Below are 13,476 nucleotides of genomic sequence, written 5' to 3'. Positions count from 1 at the left end.
AGATGACCCATTTGAGGAAGTGTCATAGTGCCAGATCACCTTTTCCAGTTAGTTTTTCCCACTTTTGATCATGAATATGGTTTGTAGTTTGTAGAATGATTGTTAGCAACATGAATGTATAAAACTCTTCATAGCTTCCGAGTTTGCTCAATCTAATGGTGTGAAGTCTTATTTTAGTTTTTTCTTATTTTGATACGAACGTCACGATCGACCTTGTATGACGTCTTCAACTGTAATGTAATTTCATACATAAAATGGCCATACCAGTGTACTTACTGCACTGAGGACACCGGAAGGTCGAAACGGTGGGCACTGTCCGCAGTTAAGAAGGTAAAAGTATATTTTTTGTGTTGCAAAGTTCATTTCAGACGGCTGTACGATAATGATGAGTATTATAAAATATAAGAAAAACAGTTTATTCCGCTGATATTTTTATTAACATTCGAAACCATTTATAATCCATCGTCGTCTGAACAAAGCAAATGTCTCTATGATGTCACCACACAAGACTCACCGCAGCAAGACATTCGCCGCTGCATGTTGCATATTGATTGAAGCTACCGATGTTAGGGGGGATCAATTGAAGATAAGAAATGACGGTATGTCCGATTTCCAATACGCCGGCGTCATATTCTCTCAGCTTTGATGTGTACGTTATGCGAAAACCGGAGCTGTCGACGATGCCTGAAGACCAAAATAAACTATTAATATGAGTATCACATTCCATCATCCCTTTCCACCAAAACAAGCTCCTTTAGCCATCACAGTGTTTGGGAAGTGGGTTGCGAAGAAGCGTCAACGATAGAGAGAAACCGCCCAAACTAATGTCGGAAGTTTTTGTCATTAAAAAACCTTTCGGTCCTCAGCATAAGTAAAACCACAACCTTTAATTTGCAACAAAAACAAATTAACATTATTGCCTGAAAACTTTACTGTGTTTCTTTTATTAAAAAAACGTTCTGCAGTTTCCATGTTGTTGATCAAATCGAAACATAGCACAGGCCAACAACAAGAATAAGCGTAAAGGATGAGAGTCATTTTAGAATCTTTCACGGCCTCAGTTTTCGAAAATACGATTAGTTTTTTCTGATTCGAAGTTAGTTATTCGGGCTTAGTAACAAATCCACATGGGTTGTGTATACTTTACTTGAAAAGTTGATTTAAAACAGATTGTTGCAGTTCCAATATTTTGCTTAATAATTGAATAATTTATTTAAAACTTTGAGCAAAAGAAGTCAAAACCCTTTCAAAGTTCACCTGATCTCAGGGCCGGATTATCATAGTGGGTTTCCATGACAACGTATTTAGGCCCATCCTTAGTGCCAATGGGGAATCCCACATGGTCGGGGTAGTAAAACTCCTGTAAATATTTCAATACTTTATTCATGTGCAACAATTGCAACATCAATACCCAGCTATCTGACGACTTTTGGTGTCATGGCGATGTCATCTGCTTGTCAAAATATTTTTTGTTTGTTATTGGGAGATGTTCTGTTAAAGTTCTTTCTAGAACAATCGGAAATTACGGATTTTTATATAGTTAAAAAATACCTGGTTAAGTCATCTTTACCTGCCCCCCTACTGCCCAGCCGTATAGCATTTTGGAGCAGCTTCGAAAATCCGGTGGCATGTTGGGATTTTGACAATGCACGTCTGCATTTAAGGAGGTAGAGTTCTGTGAAAAATAAAAATGAACAACTCAAAGACAAGTTCAAAAATAGAAGGCATAAAAGTTTCACGCTTAAATTTGTTTCATATTTAAAATTATGAAACCGAATACCAATATTTACTTACCACTGCTATCACATCATTATTACAAATAATGAATTCAAACAATATTTTTGAATAGAGTAATCATTTCACATTTTTCTTTCATTAGGATAAGCATTTTTTTTTTGCCAGTGTTATTTAAAAAACTTTAACATTTGATAACTTTCCATTTAAATTCGTTAGATATGCAATAGTTACATGTAAAAAAACAAAAAAACAATCTACCCAGAAGCCAACTCAAGACAGAATAGTCAATAAAATTACAATGTATCTACTCTACCATGGAAGAAACAAAAACTATTCTCTTGTTGAAACCAGGAAAAGACCCAACTGACCCTAAAACCTTTCGCCCTCTATCTTTGCTGTGTCATTTGATCAAGTTGTTGAAAGGCTGATATTAAACTGATTGCAACCTTTCATAAAGACCAACACAATAATGAACAAAGTAGGTTTCCGACCTGGCAAATCCTGCACAGGACAACTCCTGAATCTGACTCAGCATATAGAGAATGGGTTTGAAGAGGACTCCGTCACTGAAGCTGTCTTGTGGATCTATCTGCAGCATTTGACACTGTCAACCATGGTCTCTCCATCAATATAACCGAGAACTTTCAATTCACTAAGCTGATAAAATCGTTGCTTAGCAATTGCCGCTTTATGTTAATTTTTGTTGCAAATATAGCTGATGGAGACAGCAGAAAATGGCCTGCCGCAAGGGAGTGTTTTAGCCCCCATTTTGTACAACGTTTATACTATTGACAAACCAATCCATCCTCGTACAAGAAGCTTCCTATACGCTGAAAATCTGTGTAAAACAACGCAGCACAAACATCTTACTTCCAAGGAGAAAGTACTCAAGGATATTCTGGATGGGCTGACAACATACTACACGGACAACCACCTGCGTGCTAACCCCAATAAAACCCAAGTCTGCGCATTCCACCTTAGATCCCGGGATGCATAACGCCAACTAAACATTTCCTGGAATGGAACCAAACTGGCACACTGTATCAATCCCACATACCTCGGTGTCAAACTAGATAGATCTCTCACATAGAAATCTCATATCGAAGAAGTAAGAGCTAAGGTGGCTTCTAGAAATAATATTTTACAGAAACTCAGAAACTCTGATCGGGGTGCCCTCCCTGATACAATACGGTTAACTGCTTTAGCCTTATGCTATTCGGTTGCATAATATGCCTGCCCAGTGTGGGAACGCTCAGCACATGCCAAGCAAATTGACCCCATATTGAACCAAATCTGCCATTTGATTACAGGTTGTCTCAAACCAATCAACATCACGTCACTGCACATTCTGTCTGGAATTGCTCCCCCCAACATCAGAAGAAGCGTGACCAGCAGAAGGGAAAGATCTTGCCAGGACATGGATTTGAAACACCCGCTGTATGGCCAAACCCAAGCAGTCAGGCGATTGAAGTTAAGAAAAATTTCCTTGCTTCAGTTGTCCCATTGGGTCAAGATGAGGTTGCCGCCAATGTGCGGGTCCAACTGTGGAAGGAGGAGCTGGTAGCCGGGCTGACACCGGCCAATATGGAGCTTTCTCCCACAGAAGTCCTTCCTCCCAAAAAGCGTGAACCCTGAAAGTATTGGTGATGCTTCAACCGCCCAAGAACTGGTATTGGAAGATGTAAGGCGTTGATGCGACACAAACGATAGAGCGAGAGCTTGCGTGATGCTCAGTTGTACGACCGTGTGACACACAATGAAGAAGACCTGTGTATCTTCTCACTTGCTAGACATACATTGACTGGTCAATCTACAGTAAGACTAGCTTTATGGGCGAAACAGGTGGTTATCTTCATCAAATCTTGCTACACCCTGCTGACGAGTAAGATTTAATCAACTTTCCCTAATTTAACAGGAGTTTTTAAACAGAGAGTTACAGTATGTCGATATGTAAAGTCATAATTACCTGCAACATGTCATAGTCACACTCATTAACGACTATGTGGTGAACATACGCTTCGTTCTCTGGTTGGATGAGTGGTTCAATCTAGAATATGGCCAAAGTGATTATTACGTCACTGAAAATGAATACACCAACAGCAATGAAGTCATTTTTGTTGTGAACTTAGATATTTTGGTATCTTTTGGTACTTTATACATGCAAGTTTGATTCCTTTTTTTTTTTTTGCTAAACGATGCATCATGAGGAAGTGAACTGTTTTTCATCAACTTAGCCATGGCGACTTTTATTCACATGTCAAACCAACGAGCATCTTCTAATTGGACTGAAAGCCAATCTGTCAGCAGCTAGCATAAGCTGATATTTTGAGCAGTAGTAAATATAGTCTTTGTATATATTTGTGCTATTGTTACTGTAGAGTGGGAAAAAAAATTACGACTCTGACTCCTCGGTGTACAACTGGCCGACTCCGGACACGCCAACATCTCTCAGACTCCACGACTCCACAGCCCAGCATTATTTTTGTAGTAACAAATTGTTGTTACACAAATAATGAACTAGATTTTTTCACTTGTGCTGGACATATAAAAAGTATCTGGTACACTATTAACAGGAAACATAGTTGATTTTTTTAAATGAATGAGGATTTATCCGTGATTTGAGATTTAGTGATAACACTTTGGAATTTTGAATTCTCAAAACTATCATTTTAAAGAGATATAAAGTAAAAATATCCTGAAGATCAAAATCGAAATAACATCCGTCTCCAGTCAGGCCTTTAGTTCTCACGTTGGCAAGGCCTGTGAAAATGGATCGCTATGGACTTAGCTATCCGTGGCTGCATGATTCGAAGATCGCCTTGGTCACTTTGAAGTTTCTCGCTGCTTTTCACTTGTAAGATGCAGTGCACCATTATTTGATAATTATTTTTCTTGTTAAGTATAATTCTTTTGCGGGCTGTATCACGTTACTTTTATGTTGTTGCTGAATTGCACAACAAACACACCAATCCATCAATTAATAGCCTAGACCAGGGGTGAGCACACCGTGGCCCACGAGCCAAATGTGGACCGCAGGAAGGTTTGAAGTTTAAATGATGTGTGGCCAGCTACACGATTTTCATTTATGTCTCAAGTTCACAACGTTCAGTAAATGTTATTTTTTGTTTGGCTACCCGAAAGGTTCAACTAGTGTGAAATCAAGGAAACAAATTTTTAATTTTACTTTTCTCCTTATAGGTGCACTGCGGCGGAACGGTGTGCGGTGGCAGTTGGTTTGTGGGGAAAAGACTAGCAGGCAACGTTAAAGTGTAAAGCGGCCATCTCTTTAACGATTCGTTATTCAACTGATTTATGAAAAAACATGATGTACAAAGTAGCCTACTTGATTTGGAGAAAAATCTCAATCAAGTACATGTAGAAGAGAGAAAACTGATATAAAACAAATGACATTACAATCAAGCATTATTATCAATCACTATAATCACAACAATCCTTATTGTTTTACTTTCACTATAGGATGCTTCGAATCAAGGTCAGGAAGTTTCAACAACCGGCAGTTGTAGTGAGTGTCCACAGGAGGAATAGCGAATTCGTCATTGAGGAGGTAGAAAGATTGAACTGGGTCATTTAGAGGAACAGAAGACAGACTCCCTGCTTCAACGAGAAGCAAGCTTTTTACTCCTGGATACAGGAAAAGTAATGTTACACAAGGATGTTTTTTAATAAGTAGAGGTACATCAATCACAATGTCAAAGATTAGAAGAGAGAATACACAACCCTGGTGTACACCGACCTACTCTGAAAACTCGTCTGAGAGGGAAGATCCAGCGTAGACTCTCGCCTTGCACCGTCATAAAGATTCATTATTGCCTGAACGAGTGCTTTTGGTATTTTTCTTTTTCTCATTACCCAATACCCATTCCATCACTCTTCTTGGAACTCTATCAAACGCCTTTTCCATGTCCACGAAACGCATATACAAGTTATTTCCCTTGTCTCAATATCCTCTTGCCACATTCTCAACCTTCATTAACTTGTATAGCCTACTTCGTTAGAACTGTTTTTTAATTTGGTCAATTCCTGCTCAGCTTCTTTCTTCATAACTTTTGCAACTATTCTCTTTGCCCGATTTTTTCAATTGCTTGTACTTGAGCTTAGTTTCTTCTGATCTATATCTGCACCAATCCTTGTATGCGACTTTTTTCTTCCTCACCTTTGCATTGTACTACCACGTATCTCCTCGATCCATGTGGCCTTTCGTCTTCCCTCAAACTTAATCACAAGTTTGCAGAACTCCCTACTTAAAGTATCCCCATAGATCAATTATATCGTAGTACATAAGAGTTTCAACTCTTTTTTTAAACCTTTCTTTAGTGTCGGCAGTTTCTAACTTCCTAACTTTCCTTCTAATCGCCCTTTTTGTTTACCACCAATCTATGTTGAAATTCGCATGTTATCGCTTTTACATCTTTGATCAGTTTTCTGCTTTTCCTGCAATCCAACCCAAAGTTAATTTCACTTTCACTTTTATCTGCACTGAAATTCATTTTTCTTCCTTCCTCTTTCTTGAACCAGATATTTGCAACACACAGGTCCTTTTCGTCACAAAACTCAAGTAGTCGCCTTCCATCGCGATTCCTTTCTCCAACGCCAAACCCTCCATGGACACTTTCAAACCCATCAATTTGTTTGCCAACGCGTCCATTAAAGTCTCCAAGACCCAATACAATTTCCTGATCACTTCTTGTGCTCCATTCATAGGCTATTTCGTCATAAAACCGTCTAATCGAAATATTTTACACCATATCAAGTTGTCTCATTGTTAGCTAATTGTACAACATGCATCTGTGTACACAACATAACAGAATTGAAAAGTTGGAGCATATTTGAAAGATTCTAGAAAATGAACATTCATGAGAACACTATAGCTGCTCAATTTGTTGACAATTTTTGTGCTGTTCTGTTTAAAAGGTTTTTGTCCGTAGTGCCCTGTGCAATCACAATACAACAACAAGTTACTGTACAGCTTACCTCTATCTTGAGCCCTGTTGCCATGGTAATCAGCTGGGGTGATGTCTGACCCAGTTGGATCACTTTTCCCCATCGCCCATATTATCTTCTGCGTGTCAGTCTAGAGAATATTGTTGTATATGACGTCAGCAAACAATTACGTTTTAGCAAAACAACGTAACCAATATTATTAAGAATTTGATTAAATTCTCAAATTATATCTGACTGTTAGGCTTTACTAACAATGAGCAAATGACATGGGTTTAATTCCCAGTGCCTACACTTTTTTCAATAAATGACCTTAAGACAAAAACATCTTTTTTATTTACTGTTATTGTGATGTCATCGGTTCCGTCACATGCCGCGATTTGTCGTTGGAAGGTGAGAATGGTCCATCCGTTGCACTCGCTACCTCCCAAGAGCTTTATATTCTCCTCCGCATCTAATGGAGGAAAAGAGTTTGTGGACTCTCCATGTCTGTCCTAGAAAAGAGGAAGCCAAACCTTTAAGTTAAATTCACAAGTGGGTTGTTTGCTCAAATAGTCTTAAATTTGAAGAAAACGGTTTTCTTTAATGAATAATTTAACATAGTTTCGGGAGAGAGTTTGCTTTTTTGTACAAAAGACAGGCAAGACACAACAATACCACAGGGTTGAGCCTTACAACAGTATATTTTACATCTTTACAAATAGTTTAACATTCAAACGTTTTCGGCTTAACCTCAGACCTCATCAAGAATCTGAAAGTATTTATAAAAAAAATGCAATAAATTTCATTATCGCCGAAAACGTTTGATTGTTAAACTATTTGTAAATATGTAAAATAATTTAGCGTTTTTAGAAAACTTTATTTGTTTCTTGAGAAGACTGTCGATTGAAAGTAAACGCCTTAATAAAATAAAACTTTTTTTACAATTATGACGTCATACTCACAGTGATATAGGCGACTCCATTCTTGACCCATCCAACATATATGTCAGCACCAATCATTCCCCCATTAGGTGAAATACCCATCCCAATCCATCCTGTGGTATTCCCATGAAGCTGGGAGGACGAAGTGGGTTAAAGTAGGGTTAATCGGCTAAAGTTAAAATTAAAATTACCCCTGCCCCATCAGTTAAAGCTACATTGTTTGCCTTCCAGACCTGGCATAAAGTTTTCCATGATACTTCATGAGCGATATAGAAAACGACATCTAATAAACTTTGTTTATAACAAAACTCTCCTATTACTAATCAAAAACAAACGAAATCAAGGGAGACTAGTACAAACTTTCATGCAAAGGGTTTGACCCTTGCAGAGCACATCCTGAAAGAACTGTGACAGTTGGCTGAAAATTGACAATTATGGAGACTTTTTATTGACGCTATTTCACACCCAGCTGGTGTGAAATAAATTATAAACGATATGGCTTGAAGTGCGCAGTAGTTGTCAAACTTTTTCGTTGCGATGCCTTTGGACAAGTTTTGTCACTCACAAATAAATCAAGTAATTTTTTTTCCTGTTTGTGTCTCCAGTCTCCAATTGTCTCTAGACAAAGCTGATTGGAGTTGTACTATATGAGACAACCAGCATTTATTAGATTTTAAAAAAACTAAAAAGCGAAGCACATTTGCAAAACACGAACCATTAACACAAAACGAACAGAGTAAGTCAGCCTCCCACGATCACAATTTGTAGCAACAAAAGTCCCTTCAACTGAACAGTGTAGGCTAACAAAAGCTTTTATAGAAACAGTTTTGCTGAAACTAAGAGCCGAGAGGAGCAAACTAAGAAAACGATTAAACGTAAACTCGCAGAGCAGAGAAACCATAATGTAGATATAATGTAAATATATATGCACAATAAACAATACATATACAACACTATGTAAATTGTTAACTCATAATCCATTTGCTACTGTTTCGTAATAATGAGCCAGAATACACATCTCAAGTACAAAAATGCCTGTCAGCATTTCATTATCACCACTGGATTTAGATACGAAGCACAATCATTGCGCCACCCTCTTGGAAAATTAAAACGACACACTAACGCGTCTTGTCGCGACCCACAGCTTGAAAACCTCTACGTTGATGACGTCACAGCTACATCCAATTGACCAATTTCAACAAAGAATATTCAAGCTCCTTCAACGTGAATAGTTTTGCACGATCATTGTACACGTGGCTACAAAGGCAATAGACAACTGATGGAAGTTATCACAGCAGTGGTTGACATATCAGTTCGGAAACTGACAAAATTCATAAATAACATTACGAACTTGTCAGTTTCCGAACTGATATGTCAACCACCGCTGTGCTAACTTCCATCAGTTGTTTATGGCCTTTGTAGGGGGTTTCAACCCCCCTTCCCCCTTTTGGCACGCGTGCGACGTCACGATATTGAGAATGATGCTTTCACTCTATCTTTGTCTCTAAAACAATGTTGGCCTAATTTTAGACGAAACTGCATTAAAAGAGCGAGTTTTGCCAATACCAAAGATTCAAATATCTCAGCCAAGAATTAGCAACAAGAAAACATAGAGACTTAGCCATATTTCAGAAAAATGCCGGAGAAAACATGCTCTTATCCTTTTGCTATACCACTGTACAGCATCATTTTACAGGAATATTCATACCCACATTTTTGTTGAAAATGCTCTCAGAATGCACTAAATTCAAAGTAATTTTTCAAATTTTTCTGGGGTAGAGCCCCCAGACCCTCCGCCGTTGGGTCTCATCTTAGGCGAACACTTCGTCAAACTCTCCTCCCCCCCCCTTTTAAAATTCCTGGCTATGCCACTGAATAACACGCTTTGCGTGTCGACATTATATACGTGATACGAAAAACCATTCGAAATCAATCAAGCTTTTACCATTTGTCGAGTGGTTTAATTAATCTATTTGTGATCGGTTTGAAGAAAACATTGCATAATCTTATTCCGCTCTCTTCACGATTAATCTGCAAACTTTCTTGACGTCACAGGTTGCGTAACAAATGTTTCGGCGCTTAGAGCGTAATCAACGAGTTATAACGAAGTGTCGAAAAATGTAAATTCTTCAAACTTACACAATGGAATAAACAAGCAACACTTGTGCAACACAATCCATTTCGTGTATCTAACAAGCATTTGTGTCCTTGGTCAAACCAGGAAGATACAAATGATGCCATTTCTAACACTTTTTGTTTTTACTTCCAAATGTCATGACTACCAATTTTACAGATTAAAAACATTTTTAAAAATGAAAACAATTTTGTTGCATTTTTAACCACACTTGTTGTCTTATTGTCTTAGTACTTTTGTCCCGCTGTCTTTAAGATGAACACGAAGAAGGGAGCTGTGCCAGCCACCATTACGCGGCTAACCATTCGACTGAATTTTTTTAAATCAAATTGTATTTGTTTTTTGAAGCCAAGTGAAAAAAAACTAATTTGTCACCTTGGAAGAAAGTTAAAAAAACGTTAAAATATTATTTTCAGAAAGTTCCATTCAGACAGTTACCAAAAGTTGGCAAAATCTGAAAAATTTTTCAGAATGTGACAAGTGGGGCGGTGTATTTAGGTAGCCACAAAGGCAACGATTGATTTTCCGTTGCTTCAAGTTAGACTTAGTGAAGGCTATCTCACAATCACCTCTATTAAGTCTTTTGCACAACTTGATTATACAGGCACCATCTTACTGTACGTATTTCTTAACACAGTTTGCAAACAGGTGATTTTGAAAATAAGACATGATTTTGCAGATTGTTTTGGAAATGGCTTTACAAATCTGATGTGAATGGTCTGCAGTACTGCCGAGTGGTGAACGTCTTGCTTCGATATTGTGCCAGTTCGACACCGCTCAAGAGCATGACATGGCTGTGTCTCTGGCAACACACTTAAAATCATGTATCGATTGCTGGGTGGAGTCATTTCGAATATATTTTTTGATTTCTATCATGATAATGAGCGGTGCACTTCTCATGAGAGAAATGCCTACGGCGCTTCTTCGGGCTATGACCTACTGAACTTAGGTAAAGGCGTGGTCATTTGAGTATTTGGTAGCGGCGAACGCTTAATTTAGAGAAAAAATCACACACTACGTGAGGAAATCATGTTGTTTTAACCTACTATGATTAAAATAAAGCTTTTGAATATTTCCTCAGACGCAAAAAGAAGAATATTTGTTTTAAAAATTTCAAAAGTTTTTACAACTTGAAAAAATTAAGAGAAAAGCTGAACACAACAAAACGAATGAACCACAATAAGATTTTAAGAAAAAAACTGTTTTCTAAAACATTGTTTGACAAATGATTGCAGGCCAAAGACTACATGCTTTCTAGTTGTCCATCGATGTGATCCGGGCAAACGATACCAACATCGACCAAAAGTTCCCTTGTTTTTATTTTAAAATGCTAAGACTTGCAGTCATATGATGATGACAACGAACGAGAGAAGTTTTATTGTAAAATTGAAGTTGAAATGATTGATATATTCTTAAAGATTAGAAGAAGATATCAGTGTTTTATAGGTTAATCTTCTGTAATTGTTGACCTTTTCAATGGATTCATTAAATCAAATAAATAAGAAAATTCGTAAAACATATTTCTGCAAAAAAAAAACTTTCAAAAAATTAAGAAAACAAACACTTTGTCTTACCTCAAATGTGACATGGGTTAAGTTAAGCTTCCAATAGAGTTTTACTTGCTCCCTAGAATTCAAAACAGCTTGATGGGGATAAGTATCGGTGGGCTGCTGTCCCATGCAACTCCCCGCAATGCACAGCAAGCAAAGTGTTAAGAATTTCATTATAAATGCTGCGAAATAGCTGAAAATGCAAAAGTAATAAAAAAGTTTTATGATTTAATATAAGAAACCACTAAGCTTCTGAGGTGCACACTGAGATTCGAACTACAAACCTTTGCACACAGTACGCAACATGCTAATAGACATCCTGTCAATTAAGCTGAAACCTCAAAATCTTCTCACTTCTTTAGATCACATCTAAGAAGTCCCACCCCTCAACATATTTCAAAGTAAACTCAGTTGTTGGATGAGGTGCTTGTATAGGTTATGTTTATTTAGCCTCAGGCATAGTAAGCATTTACCCGTAAATGAAGCAAGCAAAACTTAGCTAGCAAATATGCAGTGGTTGAATATTTGGTTGGAAAAGATTGGTAGAAAAACGTCGATTTATAGACTGTAGACTACATTTTTCTGATAACATTATAAACTTTATGGTTAAAATCATCTTTTTATAACTATTCAATACTTGATCATAGGGTGCAAACAATCGCTTCGATTGAATCGAGATGACTAAGCGTCTTATCAACTTTGCACCTTTAATGACAATGCACTTATCCGGGAAGTAGCATTACAGATGTATTTGTGACGTGTTATGTCGAAATCTGTGACCTATGGGTGTGTTGAAATTATGGCAACATAAGGTATAAAACACGAAAATGAAAATATGAAAATATGAAAATATGAAAATATGAAAATATGAAAATATGAAAATATGAAAATATGAAAATATGAAAATATGAAAATATGAAAATATGAAAATATGAAAATATGAAAATATGAAAATATGAAAATATGAAAATATGAAAATATGAAAATATGAAAATATGAAAATATGAAAATATGAAAATATGAAAATATGAAAATATGAAAATATGAAAATATAAAAGTATGAAAATATGAAAATATGAAAATATGAAAATATGAAATAATAAAATTACGAAATTTATGGAATAAACCTGTTAAAGATGAAATGAGAAACAAAACATTAAAAAAAAAATCGATTAAACAAAGTTTCAAGAATTGTTTAACTGTGACAAAACAATAAACAAAATGAACAATGCTTAGTTGTGACATAACAATAAACTATAGACCCTACATAACAAAACTTGGATAAACTAGAATGATTGTGTGTGCGTTAGAAACAATATTAATGAATTGGTTGAAGCATTCGTTTCCGCCAATATCAGGCGGGCCAGATTAAATAAACCAACGGGCTGGAATTGGCCGTTGGCCGTAGTTTTCCCAAGTCTGGTCTAAAGTCATTCTATTGCCTTCTCTGTTGAATTAAAAAAAACTAACGTTTACACTGTACATTTCTTGTGACTTCATTCTTGTAAATGTATGTTCTGTAACAAACTCGTCTATAATTGATATTAACAGTTATTTTTTGTCCAGACATATTGAACTATTTTCCTAATGAAAGCACAGAGTTTTAATGAAAAGGATTCTATTCTGTTTATTATGTTCACATCGTTTGAACATTGTTATTCAACCCCATTAATTTGTTGTTTATCTGTTATTATTGCAAAGTTTCTTTCAGAAGTTGTTAGTACTACACACACACGTTTTCCACTACCTGGTCTGGCAATGCCCTCTTATTATTTTACTTACTGACAAGCTTTCTTCTTTTTAGAGATGGGAAACGTCATATGTAAATCGATCTATGATTAATTTAATCACGAACGTTGATTATTATCACAACTCGTGACCAAACTTCATGAAGGCATAGGCAGACCTACATCCAAGCCATCACAACCAGATATTGCAAGAGAAGAATTTTTTTATCTTAAGTTAGGCTACATGTAGTATTCCTTCTGTTTCTTTTCTTTGTAAAATCTTTTCTACGTATTTTGTGTCATTGTTAACAACCGTAGCCTACTTGCGATTCCCATTCCATAAATGGGGAATGCTGAATCGTTAGGGTTAGTATGTCGTAAGAAGTTATGCTTGTTTATCCGGGCTTCAACAAACATACTGATGCGTAAGTGACAATTACCTTTCA

At 36.7% G+C, this 13,476-nt stretch overlaps 1 protein-coding gene across 1 annotated transcript in view; it reads right to left on the bottom strand.

The window, feature by feature from the left end:
• Positions 1–11,432, bottom strand: part of LOC145787877 (uncharacterized) — a 39,507-nt gene extending 28,075 nt beyond the window's left edge. Inside the window, exons 1-9 of the mRNA XM_082599715.1 lie at positions 11,328–11,432; positions 7,641–7,751; positions 7,038–7,190; positions 6,730–6,829; positions 5,204–5,379; positions 3,704–3,784; positions 1,571–1,675; positions 1,258–1,360; positions 515–684 (exon numbers count right to left, since the gene is read on the bottom strand). Of these exons, the coding sequence (XP_082455841.1) occupies positions 515–684; positions 1,258–1,360; positions 1,571–1,675; positions 3,704–3,784; positions 5,204–5,379; positions 6,730–6,829; positions 7,038–7,190; positions 7,641–7,751; positions 11,328–11,432 (1,104 nt within the window). The remainder of the gene's footprint in view (positions 1–514; positions 685–1,257; positions 1,361–1,570; positions 1,676–3,703; positions 3,785–5,203; positions 5,380–6,729; positions 6,830–7,037; positions 7,191–7,640; positions 7,752–11,327) is intronic.
• Positions 11,433–13,476: the final 2,044 nt, after the last annotated feature.

The sequence above is a fragment of the Aplidium turbinatum genome, chromosome 18 (assembly GCF_918807975.1).
Source record: "Aplidium turbinatum chromosome 18, kaAplTurb1.1, whole genome shotgun sequence".
Taxonomy (NCBI): Eukaryota; Metazoa; Chordata; class Ascidiacea; order Aplousobranchia; family Polyclinidae; genus Aplidium; species Aplidium turbinatum.
Note: the sequence above shows the minus strand (reverse complement) of the source record. Positions and strands in the feature narration are given on the sequence as shown.